Source organism: Macrobrachium rosenbergii, chromosome 44 (genome assembly GCF_040412425.1).
Source record: "Macrobrachium rosenbergii isolate ZJJX-2024 chromosome 44, ASM4041242v1, whole genome shotgun sequence".
Classification (NCBI taxonomy): domain Eukaryota; kingdom Metazoa; phylum Arthropoda; class Malacostraca; order Decapoda; family Palaemonidae; genus Macrobrachium; species Macrobrachium rosenbergii.
In genome coordinates, this window is record NC_089784.1 from 12,407,077 (window position 1) to 12,422,343 (window position 15,267).

General features: G+C 37.1%; 1 protein-coding gene across 1 annotated transcript; it reads left to right on the plus strand.

The window, feature by feature from the left end:
* The first annotated feature begins 1,499 nt into the window (after positions 1-1,499).
* On the plus strand, positions 1,500-14,928 carry LOC136829349 (trafficking protein particle complex subunit 2-like protein). Its single transcript, XM_067087762.1, has 5 exons — positions 1,500-1,662; positions 5,475-5,644; positions 8,065-8,152; positions 9,233-9,312; positions 13,849-14,928. Exons 1-5 carry the CDS (start codon positions 1,630-1,632, stop codon positions 13,889-13,891), a joined length of 414 nt encoding a protein of 137 aa, XP_066943863.1. The 5' UTR covers positions 1,500-1,629; the 3' UTR covers positions 13,892-14,928.
* Positions 14,929-15,267: the final 339 nt, after the last annotated feature.

Genomic DNA, 15,267 nt, shown 5'->3' on the forward strand with positions numbered 1-15,267 from the left:
GCATGGGGAAGTTCAAGCCATTTGCATATGACACCCAAAATCAATCTTGTTTCTCAACAACCGACATTGAAGATACAGATAAGAAACAAATAATGCACTTTTCAGTGTTAGAGAAGATATGGCGTTTAAGTAACTAAAACTAAATGAAAGATGAATTTATGTTAGCAATTTATCTCTCAGTATTCAAATGAATAATGTTGTGACGGTTACTAGACATCATCTTAGACATATTGCCTTTGTTAAAAATACCTTTACGAATGTTACAATCTTATGTGTAATTGCAGTCAATGGAGTGGAATACTGCAACACTTAAGAACATGCAATATACCGCATACTACAATAAATAGAGTGGTAAGATTAATGAAGGGCATTGCACCTCGGATAGAATTGCCCCCATATTGTACGAGTTGTAAGTAATTACATAGATGCCGAGAACATTTGAATTTCATTGATAGTATATCTTCATTTTGTAGACAGTAGACAATTTCTTGTTTGATAAGCGAGTCTTTTTTAAGAATTTATTTTATAAGACAAGCATTGTATGAGATATATCCCAAAAAGCAGAATGTCTGAAGTAGGCCATACTTTGAGCCAAATTCGAGATATCAATATAAATTAGGTGACCGGTTTTTCTTTGATTTCCCGCGATTTACAAAAATGTGCTGATTTCTTTAGAAATCGTTAAGCATTTGGTATTTGAAAATTTCTTCAAATTTCCTTGATACTCTTAGCTTCCTCCCCACTTGCACTCTTGTGTTCTCTTGATAACAGTCCTTTGCATTTTGTTTTCATTAAATTAGTTTTTCTTAAATAGAAATGTTTTTCTTAGTTTCACGTAACAGTAGGAAGTGTAATAGCCCACCTGTCACAGAGGACTGTTGTAGCTTCTTGCAATAATCTAAATATTTTAGTTAGATTGCTTTTTAACTTTACTAAAGATATGTTCTTTGTGTTTTTAAAGAAATTAGTCACAATGTATTAAGTTTACATATTGATCATACTGTTTATTTTCTTGTTTCCATTTGGTGGACTTTTCACATTGTAGATTAGTGTGTTGTCGTTTTTGTATTTAAATTTCAAATTGTTTGTTAAGCCCATTAATTCGTTTGTTGTTTTCCTTTCCCCTTTCGGTTTTTTTTTTCACCCACGGACATTCTATTCAGAGTTGTTTTGCTAGTCCATGGCCTCTAGGACTTGATCCATATGCTGTTTATTATTTTTTTTTATTTCAATCAACAACAGCCACTACTGTATTAATCTATTTTCCCGTTGTTCTACACCAATAAGTTATCATCAGTTTTCAATCAACTAATGCAGCACTGCAATGCTATATAGGCTACTGTACATTTTTTCGACACAGTCATTTGATCTTTCAGATACTGAACCGTTGCTGCGGAACCAAACCAAATCTCAAGAAATTTGAAACTGATATAAATATCAATTAGACATCATATAAACCGAGTTAAATAAACCATTTGAAAAATATATACAGATTCTGGACGCCGTTACAACGTTTGCGATCCTCAGCACTACTACACTTTGCAGTGATTGTCATATTCTACTGTACTGAGTAGCGCCACCCTCGTTGAAAAATATAAAATATAGATATATATTTGTATACTGGAGACTATGGCTGTCTGCGTATCTGTCATCGGAAAAGAGGTAATAGTGTACAGAGCAATGAGAAGGTACATTGATTCAGAAGAGACTGTCATGTGTTATAAAAATTAATGAGAGTTGGTTTCCCAGAGGCACAGCCTATCATCCTGTATCGGTTGTCCAAGGGCCCTAGACTACTCTAACCTTGCTAATCTAGGTAGACTGTGGAAGTAGGTTCTAGGCCTTACATAAAAAAAACCATAGGGTACAACTAAGTATTAGCTCCGCGTCAGGTTTTACCTTGGAAATTCACTTTTTCTACAGTAGCCTATTTTGGTTGCTTATCAAGAATTTGCTGTGATTTTTGTTGGTCGACTGTAATTAACCTCAGAAATTATTATACCTTTGCTGTCACGCATGCACAGTGTTTTAGGGAAACTTCTGGTAAAAAGTGGAGTTTCCTTCACTGGGGGTCCACGGGACTCCGCCTCCTGGATAAGTAACACGGCTTACTAGGTTAGGTTAGGTAGGGTATGTTAGGTTAGTATGGTTCCTTATGTAATAGATTTCTTAAGCCATTCGCTTCTTGGACATATGGCTCCTGAACGTCTCTTGTATTCGTGGAACCGTTCCATACAGTTCGTGCGGAGCTAATACTAAAATATAGCAATCAGTGTTCCCTCATCTTAACTGGTGTCAGGGAATCTTTGCTTTACAAGCATATTCAGTGTTTCCTTTAATTTTTTGCTAGTTTCAGGCTAAACGAGTGAGTTACATATTTTTTCTGACTGCTTCACCTACCTGGGGTAGAACTAAGGATTAGCTCTGCGTCGGGTATTACCTTGGAAATTGACTTTTTCTGTAGTATTTGGCTGCTTATCAAGAATTTACCATTATTCTTTTTGTCGAACCTCAGAACTGATTATACTTTTCCTATTATGTATGTGCAGTGTTATAGGAGAACTTTTGGTAAAAATCCCTTACCTTGTATTAAAGTATGCATTTTTAACCTTTATTGTTGGGGTTGACGATTGATTTTTGTTTCCCCTCTCCCTCTTCTTATAAAAGAGCAAAAGAATCGCGTGTTTTATTTCCATGGGTCGTTTCTTGCTTAAAAGCAGATCAAAGACATATTTTAACAGGGGTGCATCTAGCCTAACTTTCCTTTAACCTAACCTATCTCAGGGCATTATTTCCCAATCTGGCTAGGGTAGCTTTGCCCCCACTGGACCTCCCAGTCTTGAATCATGCATAGCAAAATGACTTGTGTTCAACTACTCTGTTCTGCAGTATTGCCCTGTCCTCTGATAAGTATTCCATAGGCTGTTGGTCAGAGGTGCTGGTTTGAGTATTAGTTATATTGCAGGATTCCAGTTCAGGTTAACAAACTTGACCAAATAACTTGTGAACTTCTCTTTATGCATTTTTGGCTGAGGAACATGCATGGGGATGGGATCTCAACATAGTCTAGGGCAGTGCATCGCCTGGATCACCAATAGGAAGATATGCTGATGGAAAAGCTGCAACACATTACCTTTCCCAAGGCATTAAACAAAAATATACCAATGAAGTTTGTGCAGAGGGGCCTGAGCTAGAAATAGAAAGAAAGAGCAAAGAGCTATAACCATCTTAAGTTCACAAAGCAAAAAACAGGATTGCTGGAATACCTGTTAGGTAAGGAATCTACTTCAATAGACAGAGAGGAATTCTAAGTGAAGGAGAATTATAATAAACTGCAAATTGATTAATAAAACTGGGGCAAGGACTGGTCAGTTTTCATGGTTACTGAGGTTTTGGTATGTTGCAAAAATAAGACCTTTATATAAGTAACTTACCAAGTAATTACATTGGTACTAGTTTCACTTGCTCGGCAGCTAAAAATTTTGAAATTTGCAGGTTGCACTATTTTGTTTAGCTAGGTGACTAACCCTGCCCACTTTCAGGGTAAGAGAGGAACAACTAGCAAAAAGATTCAATTTTTTTCTGCTGGCTAATGGCTGTACAACAGCATTTAGCAGCAGCTCTGATTTACCTAGGAATTACCTTCAGCACGAGCTGGAGCAGGCTATTCTACACAACAAGGTTGTTCGGTAGTTGAACTACTGGTGGGAGGGGCGAGGAGTACCCTCACCTCCTCCCTTCACTTGCCTCATAGCCTACGTTCAGAGCGGATGCATTTCTTCGCCCTCCTCTGCCCGATGTTTGCCAGCTGTTATTTACACTTCGTCTTGGTTTTTTCCTGTTGTGTTGTGCTTTGCTATACAGTATTGACATATTGATATATCTGTTCTTGTTTTCTTGGTCCTTGCAATACAGACCCAAGAATCATCTAAGTCTGTTCCCAGGTGCAGGGAAGTGACATTGCAATTGTTTCCTTTTATCCATTGATGTTGACCCACACACCGTTTGCACTAGATGTTGCAAACGTGTGTACTCCATTACTGGTACTTGTGTGGAGTGTCGTAATTGGTCTCCAGACCAGTGGATGTGGTTTGCTGGTTAGGAGAAATCCAGGAGGGCTGCCCATCTGTCCTCGAGGGGTATTCTCCTCCAAGGACACTGGGTATCTCCCTGTCTCTTCCCATGCAACTCCCTGTTGTTGCTACCTCTTCTAGGGGAGAGGTCACTCCTCTGCGTTCCCCTGTTGCTTTGGCAACAAGTGGTTATGGGGGAGGGTGGAGGCTGATCACGATTGCTCAAGGGCTTCTTCCATTTGGTCAGAGGGAGAGCAATCTTCTCCTGGGCAAAGGGAGGCAGCCACTACTAACCCGTCTTTTGCAGGTCTTATTTTTCTTTGCTGGATGCTTCATGTCACTTGAAATAGTTTCATTATTAGAATCAAGTTCTTCACTGGTACATCTCTTGTTTAAAAATCTGTTCATTGTGTGGGTGGCTTATTTTCTTAAATATATAAGAAAAAACCCATGAATTATAAGGAACTTGAAAAGTAATATAGTGGCACTTGGGTGTCTACTCTACTGACTGACCACAGTCGCAGAAGACCTTGCATGCATAGGTCCCACAAAGTCATTGTCCCAAATTATAAACCCCCTTTGATTTGTCATTCACCATATGGTGAAGTTATTAACCTGGATTATATGTTTTTAACTTGGAATAATGCATTTTGGTTTAGTCCTACTTAATTCTATTACCAACTGAATTTGGTATTAACTTTGTCCTTTTCATTTATCATATGGCGAAGTCATTAACCTGGATTAAGTAGGCTTAGGAAAAAAAATTACCTATATCAGTTGTTATTTTCAAGTAACATTTCAAAAGAAGATTAGCAGGATATGAAATTATAGAGAATTATATCTATTTTTTTTTTTGAGAGAGGTCAGTAATGACCGATTTAAATCCCCAAGGAAAGGAAAAGGGAAAGGATTATCAATTACTTCGTAAAGATTAAGCCATTAAGGAATTTACCTTCCAGTTTAAAAAGTTAAGTGGAGAAGACTTGACTCAGACTTAGAAACCACATACTTTATATCTAAAATATATGAAAATCAAACAGTTTCAAAATATAAACATACTACGTGAATTAAATCTTCCGTTATCTTGGAGATCACCTGGCTATTTTCCACGGTGCACCGTTTGAGAAACCCTGGACTAAAGGGTTATATATCTTTGGGAAATTAAAATGATAAGAAAAATTGTATTATTTTATAGCCTGGAAAGGTAGGTTTCCAAAGAATTTTTAGAAGCATCTAAAATTTAATCAAGGTTTTATGTTGTTTTCAGTGGAATAATATTGAATGTGGTTGATTAGTAAAACTCATATTTCATGGCAGGCACACTTGATTTTTTATTCAGAGTTGTTGCCTTCTGTAATGATTATTATTTGTTATTAACCTAAATGAACTTATTTTTCACAGAATAGTCCCCTTTATGTTTGGGTTGGTAGTGGACGAGAAGAGTTGCACTTACATTACCTAGCCCACACTGCCTTAGATGTTATACAGGAGAAGGTTGCTGCAGTCAGCAAGACTCCAGACACAAGAGAGCTCTATCTTGGGCTTTTGTATGCCTCTGAGGAGTATAAAGTGTATCCTTTTTTCTTTCTTAAACACTGCTGTTAATGTATTGTAGTGACCAAACTTAAGAGCTGTGTATACTATAGGAACTGTTTTGTTTATATCTACAGTATATCACTCCAGAGCTCTTAGGTACCATAAACAGTACTGGGTTTCCTGTTCAGTTTAGAATTTTTCTTTTACTGCAGATATTGTACACTACTGTACTGTGAAACATAATTTTCTTCAGGAACACTACATGTTTATATTATAATAAAAACTTTCGTCTATTTTACACTTAGTTGTGACCATTTATCAAAATATTGAACTTTAGAGGATCTAATCTTATCCAGTTAAATTTAGATGGAGGACAGTGTGTCACTTGTTAAAGTTATTGCACATTTTAGATGTATATCTTTTGTCATGTTTTATTATAGTAATGCTGTTTATCATGTAAGTGTTATACCCTCTGGAGCGAGCAGGGTTTCAGCATGTTTGAATGTGAATGGAGTAGTTTTTCTGTCAGGTTTGTTGTGATCAAGGCCAGCTGTCAGGAAGATCAGTAGAATCAGCTAATGAGATATGAATGGACAGTTAACTCTCCAAAAGACCATTAGACAGGTATTTTATAAAACTTGACCCACTCACAATTCTTTGCTGCAAAAGTTATGTACATAAAGATTTTTAGCAGAATGTGAAAAACATCCCAATTTTCCTGGCCTTTTATAGTATATATATATTACCCCATAGGCATTACTTAAGGTTCTTTGCAGAGTCCCTTCGGCCCCTAACTGCAACCCCTTCATTCCTTTTACTGCATCTCTGTTCATATCCTCTTTCCTTCCATCTTACTTTCCACCCTCTCCTAACAATTGATTCATAGTACAACTGCAAGGTTTTCTTCCTGTTATACGTTCAATCCTTTTTACTGTTAATTGGCCTAAATTCTATATTCTATTGTATTACAGTATATATACAGTACATACAAATTAATTAGTAGATCATATGTTGGACATCTGATCAAGATTAATGAAAAATCATCGTTGTCAGCCACATCCTGTGTCAAAGCTAACAGTGTTGTTCTTGATATCCCATAAAAAATATGCAAAACACAGCAAGCTATCACTTTGTTGTCTAGGTTGTCTAATTTCATATTCATGGGATTTTCTTCTGTTACAGATTTCTTAATATGGCATAAAGTATTCAAATGTTGTTTCTACTATCCTTTGGACTGGACAAAGCTTCTTATTAAAAATGCATTTTTACTTATTAAGTATTCTTTGATTGAATGATTTTATGAAATTCTCTCTAAGGGAAAATGCTTCATCACCAGTGAAGACATATGGTAATGGATAATTTTATAAAGAGGGACAGAGATCTTTGGGAAAATGCAGGGTTCTTTTTTTGTTTTTCACCAAATTTAGTTTTCTATATAACTCCCTATCTGATTTTCTCTTGTTTGACCCAATTTCAGCCATTATGAATTTTCATTTTGCATTAACCATTGTCAAAAGAACCACGCTATGATGCTCTTTATAATTTAATAATGTGAACTTGAATTACTTAGAGGGATGATAGCTACATGTTTCCAATCAACTGAACTAACACAGTTTGGAAATTGCTGTGTTTGAAAATCATTTGCTATATTCCACCATTCAACCTCACAATATGGATACAAGGAAAAATAATGAAACCATTAATACTTTATCTAATCTGACACATTGAGTAATGTGCTTTTAATGCTGCTCTGCAGGGGCGATGACTCAGGTTAATACTTTGTCAAGTTAGATTAATTTTTGTTCCAGTTTGATGTTTCACATAAATTACCTCCATAGATGAAACTGAGTTTCTTAAACATATTGTTTACAGTCAGGCATTTTGCTTGCAAGTTTTGATGAGAAAGAGAGATACAAAAACAGAGGAGCCAAGAATGTAAGGCTATGTAATCATTTCTGATTGACTCAGCCATGCCATAATGGCTCTGCTGCTAATTTAAGACTGATTAATTTGTTCCAGCCAAACAATCACGTGAGTTAGCAGTCAATTTGTGGAGGCTCCACCGACTCCAATCACATCAAATGACATGGTCAGATGTGAGTGCCCACCCTGAGGCTTGTGTGTCCCAGGTAGTAAGACCCTAGGTACTGTTGAATATTTTTAAAAAGTGACTAACTTTTAGGGTCTCCTGTTAGTCAGAATGGTGAATGTTGTCTCCAGTAAAGTGAGTGTTGTACTCTTCCTAAATCTAGGTTTAATTATGATGAAAGGATAGTACACTCAATGATTTGTGTGTGTGTGTCAAGTATATGCAGATGATTGAATGTTATAAATTACTGGTATAAGATCATGTTACAAGCATTCTTTGATATTCAAGGTCATGTTCATAGCAGCATTCTTAGTGTTTTATTTTGTGAAGGACATTGTCAAAGTTTTCCTTAATGAGACTTATTAGCTATGGATACACAACAAACACAAGAATAAAGTTTGTCATCATAACTGATGCAGGGAACACAACTTTGCGAGATAATGAAATAAGAATGGTAAGTCGTACTTTTGCTATTTTAGATTATGATCATGTATTGTAGTTACTACATTTGGTTAAATTTAAAAATTTATTCTATTATCAGTTATGAGATCCAAAATCTCATGCCTGTTACCAAAACTTTGTTATTTACTTTAACTTTTTTAATTGGCATAACTTAATAGTATTGTGTCTGCTGTTCTTATGTTCTATTTTTTCAGATTTTATATCCATAATTACTTGTGCTTACTCGTATTGTTAAAGCCACTTTGTGTTTACTACTCAGGCTTACTTGTATTGTTAATGTCACTTTGTGATGTTGAAATAAATTCATTATTATTTTAATTAGAAATGAAGTTTGGCAGTCAAATCTTTTAGTACAATACTACCATAAATTGTAACAATTGTGTGTCCATATATGAAACAAACTTCATAAGTTACGTATTCTACTTACACTATAAGACACAGATTAGGAAAGCTCTGAGTTCTACAATTACATTTGGTTAAACCTCAGACTAGACTATACTGGGTGAACATTCCATTGCCTAAAAGGCCCATTCTCTTCTCCTGTAATTACAGTGCAGGTATATCATTATCTATTTGTGCAAAGATTGGTACATTCTTTGGGTTGTAAGCTCCATCATGGTATTCTGTTTCATGCTCTTTTGATCTTACAAAATCAGCATGATACTTTTTAATTATGGTTTTCATATAAGATCAGGTATGCACAATAGTTTGCTCTGAATGGTTAATGATATTGTAATGGTGTTGTAATGAAACAGTTTTCCTGTTTCTTAACTACAGTTTAACATTTTGCATGGAGTTTTCTTCTCTCATTCACACTAACTGACTTTTTCTCTGCATTAAAATGATTATGAGTATCTGAAAACACCTCTGTGTTTTCAGATGCTCTGTCACTGTAGGTGGTGCAATTTAATGTTTCTTTTCTGAGTTTGGATGGTATGCTTTTGACATAATCAGAACAAATAAAACTGTATTGTATGTTACTGAACACTGACAATGTTTTTGAGTTGTAGATCCTCTAAAGCTGCTGAGATATTTTTCAAGACAAATCATCAAACAATTTTATTTTTTTCAGATGTTCAGACGACTTCACAACATGTATACAAATGTTGTATGCAATCCCTTTTATATTCCTGGAGAGCAAATAATTTCAAGGTATAGTATATACTTTATAATGATACCTGTATGTTTTGACTTTCTAAGGGATTAATATGGTTGTTTACCAAGATATTTATTATTTCATACATGTGCTTTCCTAAAAATATTGTTTCAATCCATATAAATTGTTATCCATTACTTTTCTAATGTGTTGTTGCCCACTTATCCTTCTTAGCTACTTTTGATTGAAGTAAGGGCATTTTCAAATGAAAGGATCAGATTTTAAGATCCTATGCTCTCATGTGGATCCTGGTGACTTTGATATCCAGGTTGAGATGACTTTTAGGAAATGTCTTGAACCACTTGAAGAGGAAGCCAGATTTTGCCTTTTGCAGTATTAGCCAAGAGAGGTGAACAGCATATGGCTTGCTTGCTTAACTGGACTATTAGGGATGGCTCTTGGTCTTAACATCAGCGTTAAGCTCAAGGGCTTCTAGTCTATCAGTACATTGTTCCAACTCTCTTTGTGTTGTCCTAATACAAGGTTTCAGGTGCACTTGACAGCACAACTGGTACTATACACTATGAATGAGGGCAGCCCTCTTATAAAGCACCTGCTGTTGCAATCACAGAAGCTGACCAGAACTTCATCAAGATGTTGTTAGAGGCATTCTTGATGTCTACATTTTAGTATGAACCGAACAATTGAATATTTCTAAGGAATAAAAAGAATGAAGAATAGGTGATGGTATAGGAACCAGTATGTTTTGACTGAATCCTTAAGGCAATTTGTTGTGTTATAACTTTGGCCTGATTTCTTGCCAAAATTATTAGAAAGGGCTGCAAGGTCTAGATATTGGGATCAGGGGTACAGGAATCATTGAGAGAAACTATGAGATATGAGAGCTGCAGAGAATGGTTTATTTACCAGCAGTAAATGTTGTAGATCAGTTGGGACACAGTGGCAATGGGGGCTGGATTTGCAAAGTTTTTCAGTGATTTTATATGCTTAATCTCAGAAGTTTTCTTTGAGTAAGAGACTAAATCAGTATACAGTACAGTAATCAATGTCCTCATATTAGAGGAGAGTTTCGTCTGTCAGTGCAAAGAAACGCTAGAATTCATAGTAGACTTGTAAAAGGCATAGGTTGCAGCCAGAGAGGCATAAAGTTGACTGCACCAACTTCACTGGCCAGATAGCCAAGGAACTGAGGGAAAAACTTTTGTCACCAGAGATATGATTCCAGCAGCAGGGGGTTCTGCTGCTAACCTGGTGTTTCAGGAACCAAAATATTTATCACCCCAAGGAAAAAAAGGCTAATTTACTCATTTGAAATGCTCAGAGAAATGGAGAAAAAAAGGAAGTTGAAAAAATTTGAAAATGGTCTGAAGGCTGTAGTGGATAATATATGTTATAGGAGATAATTACGAAAGAGTGGTCAGAAAACCCAAAAGAAAAAATTTTGTCGATAGAATGATTAGAGGTAAATAAAACATGAATAACCTTGGCTGTATGGGCATTGCATAAGGAATGTGATTTTTGTATTGAATGACATAATTTATTTACATTACAATCACAACAGGCAAGGGCATCAACTCACTGCATACTTGTTTGGGTTGGATGGAGCCACAGGGAGTGGTGTACATTCAAGGCTTCAACACATGGAACATTTTTGTAAGAAGCTTAGTGCCACAGATATTTCCTTATGACTCTAATGAATGACTGCAGCAGCAGCATTGACAAGAGATTTGTAAGTGGAAAAAGTAAGGTTTAAATGCTAATGTTGGTAGGTAACAATTTATTTCAAAGGGCCATTTGATTTTGTCAAGTTTGTAAAATTTTTCTAAATATTTAAAAAAAAAATTATGTTCATTGGTGATTAGTGGAGAATTTAGTGTAACTTATTTTTTCTTTACATGTTGGTGTTTTTCATGGAAACAATTTTGAGGGAATGCTGTATATTTTTTAAATGAACCTTTTTTTGTTATAGTAAAAAATATTAGAATGTATTCATTGTGTAGCTCTGGGATATAAGTAACTTATCAAGAACAGTAATTACATAGCTGTAGTTTCTAACTCGCGCGGCAGCCTTTTATTTAAAAATCGCGGTAGCGCTTCGATAGTTTAATGTAGATGACAAGCCCCGCCCACTACGGTAGTACTGGAAACAACTTGTCAGACAACCTCATTCTGTTTCTGCTGGCTCATGAGTCAACATCATGGGTTTGCTGCAGTTTATTTCATTGGGTTTTGGTTATTCTTGCTGGAATTTGGTGAAGTATTGTCGCTTTTGTGTAGCCTTCAAGCTTTTATAGGCTTTTGTGAACATTTTTACCTTAGATATGTCTGATTCGAGTGCATTTAGTTTCCGCTATTGTAGTGAGGGTTGTAAAACTAGACTGGCTAAGTCATCTTATGGTTCATATACTATTTGCAGTAAATGTAGTGTGCAGGTATGTACTAAGGAGAATACTTGTGATGAGTGTAAGGATTGGGATGAGAGAAAGTGGAAGGTTCTTGAAACCCACCTTAATGAGCTTGAAAGGAATGGGAAGAGAAAGGTGGCCTCTAGGGCTGACAGTAGAGCTTCTGTTAGCCTAGATTCTACCCCTAAGCTTTGCTCCTTTGCTTCTGACCCTGATGCCATTGCCAACCTTGAATCCAGGTTCGATAAGAAAATAAACCCGGTGGTGCATACTGTGCCTGAGTTAGGGATGTCCCTGAGAGTCTTAATGGACAAAGTGTTTCAAGAAAAAGTGTCTAGTGATCATAAAGTGTCTACTGATGGTGCAGTTTAAGTGGAAGAGGTGGCTGCTGGTTCCGCCGGCTCTTCTAGACAAAGGTCCCTGTCCCTCTCCCATAAACCTGGTAGTAGACATACCGGGCATCCAAAGGAGGCTGGTGGGGTTTGCCCATGGGTAGTTGCCCCTCAGTTGAGCCTGTTGCATGAACCCAGGTTTCAACAGACGGCTGTTGGAAAGGCGTCTCCCCGGATGTGCGTCATTTGTCGTCAAGTTCGGAAGATTCCCATTCTAATAGCAGGTGCTGCAAGCTCTTTCTTGATTTGTCCCGGCCATTGAAGAGGCATGCAGTCGACGTTGGCTGCTCTTCTCCGCTGCCCATTAAACGGTACAGGGAGATGCCTCACAGTCCACAGCCTTCCTGTAGCTACGATGTGGATCCCTCTGTTTTTGCCCACTTACCCAAGGGATAGTCCGGAGACATTCTCTCCTGAATGTGCATCTGTTGAGTGACCTCCTTTGGCTTACAAGCTCCCAAAGGACCATCTCAGACATCCATCGTCCTCATTGAAGCGCTTGTCTCACCCTGAGCACCCGGCGCCAGCTCTTGAGCACTTGGCACCAGCTCACGAACACCCAGTGCCAGCTCCCAAGCGCGCCGCACCATCAGCCAAGTGCCCTGCGCCATCTCTTCATCACCTGTCTATTGCTCCTGAGCGCCAAGCACCCGCTTTGGATCAAGATGAGCCTTCTTTGGTGCCCATCAGGCAACTGTTATTTGAACTTATGAGCTTACTCAAGAAAGCTCGTCCTCCAAGACTGCTCATGATTTGTCCTTGTCTCCGATCTCTTCAAAAGAAGAAAAGGAGTTTACCCAAGACCCTGCTCCTCCCTGAGCATATGCAGCTCTTCTTTGTTACCTGTTGGTGAGCTTTCCCTCTTTTTTCACTCCAGCTGCCCTGGTCTCACCTGCATTGACCTTCCTGATGAGGAGCCTCCCAGAGGATAACTCCAGGCTCCCCAAGATGGTTCTTTCCTCATCGCCTAAGAAGGTGCTCAAAGAAATCAGAGACTGGCTTTCTGCTAAGAGAGAGCAAGGTAAGGCTTCTTTCGCCCTTCCTCCCGAAAGGCTCCTTCCTTGGGAGTCGCTGCCTCCTCCCAAGGGGACTTCTCTTGCCTCATCAACTCTTCCTGTTGCTTGGCCTTCGCTCCGGTGAGGATAATGTTCTCGTCACCAGAGCTGGACCACCTGGTTAAGAACCTCCTCAATGTGTTCAAGGTCTTCAGTTTCCTAGACTTGACTGTCGGAGCCCTTGCCAAGAAAATTGAAGACTGCAAGGACTTTGATGAGAACTTCACATTGGATTGGTTAGGAATTCTGTCATGTGCAGACAAAGCCATCAGGGATGGCTCTTCGGAACTTGCGGCCCTTTTCTCATTGGGGGTTCTGAAGAAGCGAGAACTCTGGTGCTCCTCCACTACCAGAGAAGGAGAAGCAGTGTGCTCTTTCACCCTAGGTCTCCTAGCCAAGAACGAGGAACCATCCAAGTAATTACAGAATTGGAGCCCTCCCTCCTCCCTTCTCATGGACATGAGGGCACAAATAGGATGAGGCTGTCTGCTTAGTTGTTTCCAATACTCCCATAGTGGGTGGGGCTTGTCACCTACACTAAACTATCGAGGCGCTACTGCCAAACGACTTAGGAACTATAGCTATGTAATTACTTGGTAAGTATACATGAAACTTAATTTTATTATAAAAATATAATTTTTGTGCAGTTTTCAGATACTTTACAGTATTGCTGTAATTCGCCTAATTTTCAGGAATTGTATTTCATTCTTTCTTTTCAGAGAATTTGACAAAGGAATATCAGCACTGGTTGCAGGAAATTAGAGGAGCTATGAAAATATTGTACATGGATTACACATTTTACAACACTTCTTTGTAAGCTGTATGTTGTAGCTTAATTAATCAATTATATTTTTATGTAATTGACTGGTGTTATGCAACATTAATTTTTTAAGTTGCAAATGCAGAGAATGAAAGGTGTAGATATATACAGTAGCTTACTTTTTGTATTCTTATTTGATTAGATAGTAGAATATGGTCCTATCCTAGTAGGGTAAAGTACTTGGGAGCTAATTTATCATTGGACCCCGGAAGAGAATATTGAATAGAATTGAGATTTTAGATTTACATCTTCATGACAAATGACAGGTTGGCATTCTGTAATCCAGTTGATAATCCAGTATAGATTTTTGTCTGTTATAACCATCGTTCGTATTTGTAGTAGACTTTGGAACCAACTTGTTCATTAAGATATAGGTTCGTTCAGTGCTCCGTAGTGATTATAAAAGTACAGTAAGCATTTGACAGATTGCATTGCTTTTAAGTTATTGCGCAAGATCAGTAGTAACAATTTTCCTTCCACATGTCTTGCCCCTGAGTGAATTATTCCATACTCATTAAAATATAAAATGATTCATCCAAAACATGTGTTATTCACAGCTAATGTAATTCATATTTTAAACTGATACAGTATTTACAATAATCATTGTTATGCAAAAGCTTTTTTTGTAACTTTCAATTAATAATTTAACAATAAATATTACATCACAGAAATTGCATTGAAACCATTCTGCATTTATTGACCACTTGGATAACCTTCTTTATGCAAAGAAAATAATGACATATTGATAGTAAATACTCTATACACTATTTGTTTCCTAAGTTTTGAGTCTCCGTGGGCCAGTTTTTTCTCATGATCTAACATTTATAGTTTTGAGTCTCAGAGGATAATTTTTTTTTAATCTGATGGATGTTAAAAACTGTGTTCATACTTTAGTTATGTTATATTTTGATATATTATGGAATACTCTTTCTTTGATTAATAGTAATATATAATTGAATAAAAATTATTCATATTATTATTGTTGGTTTCATTTCTTATTGAGTTAGTTACAATAAATAGTTTAACCAGACTGCCAAGCTAATTAACTCTCACAGGGTTGGCTGTTTCTTATTCAGCTTCATACCCATAATACAGTATAAGCTGAATTTTATGTTTTGTTAGTTCAAATGAAAAACTTATAATTGTAGTGCAGCTATGTGACATCAGTCCCTTTACAAGTGTACTTATTTTTTGGATTGCAAGAGAGCAAACTACAGTACTACATTTTTAGAAGCAGTAGAGTGCTTCGTGATGGGCTTAGCTTTGGGAGACATTTCAACCACCAAAGCAATTTAATAACCTCATGCTTTTACCTTAT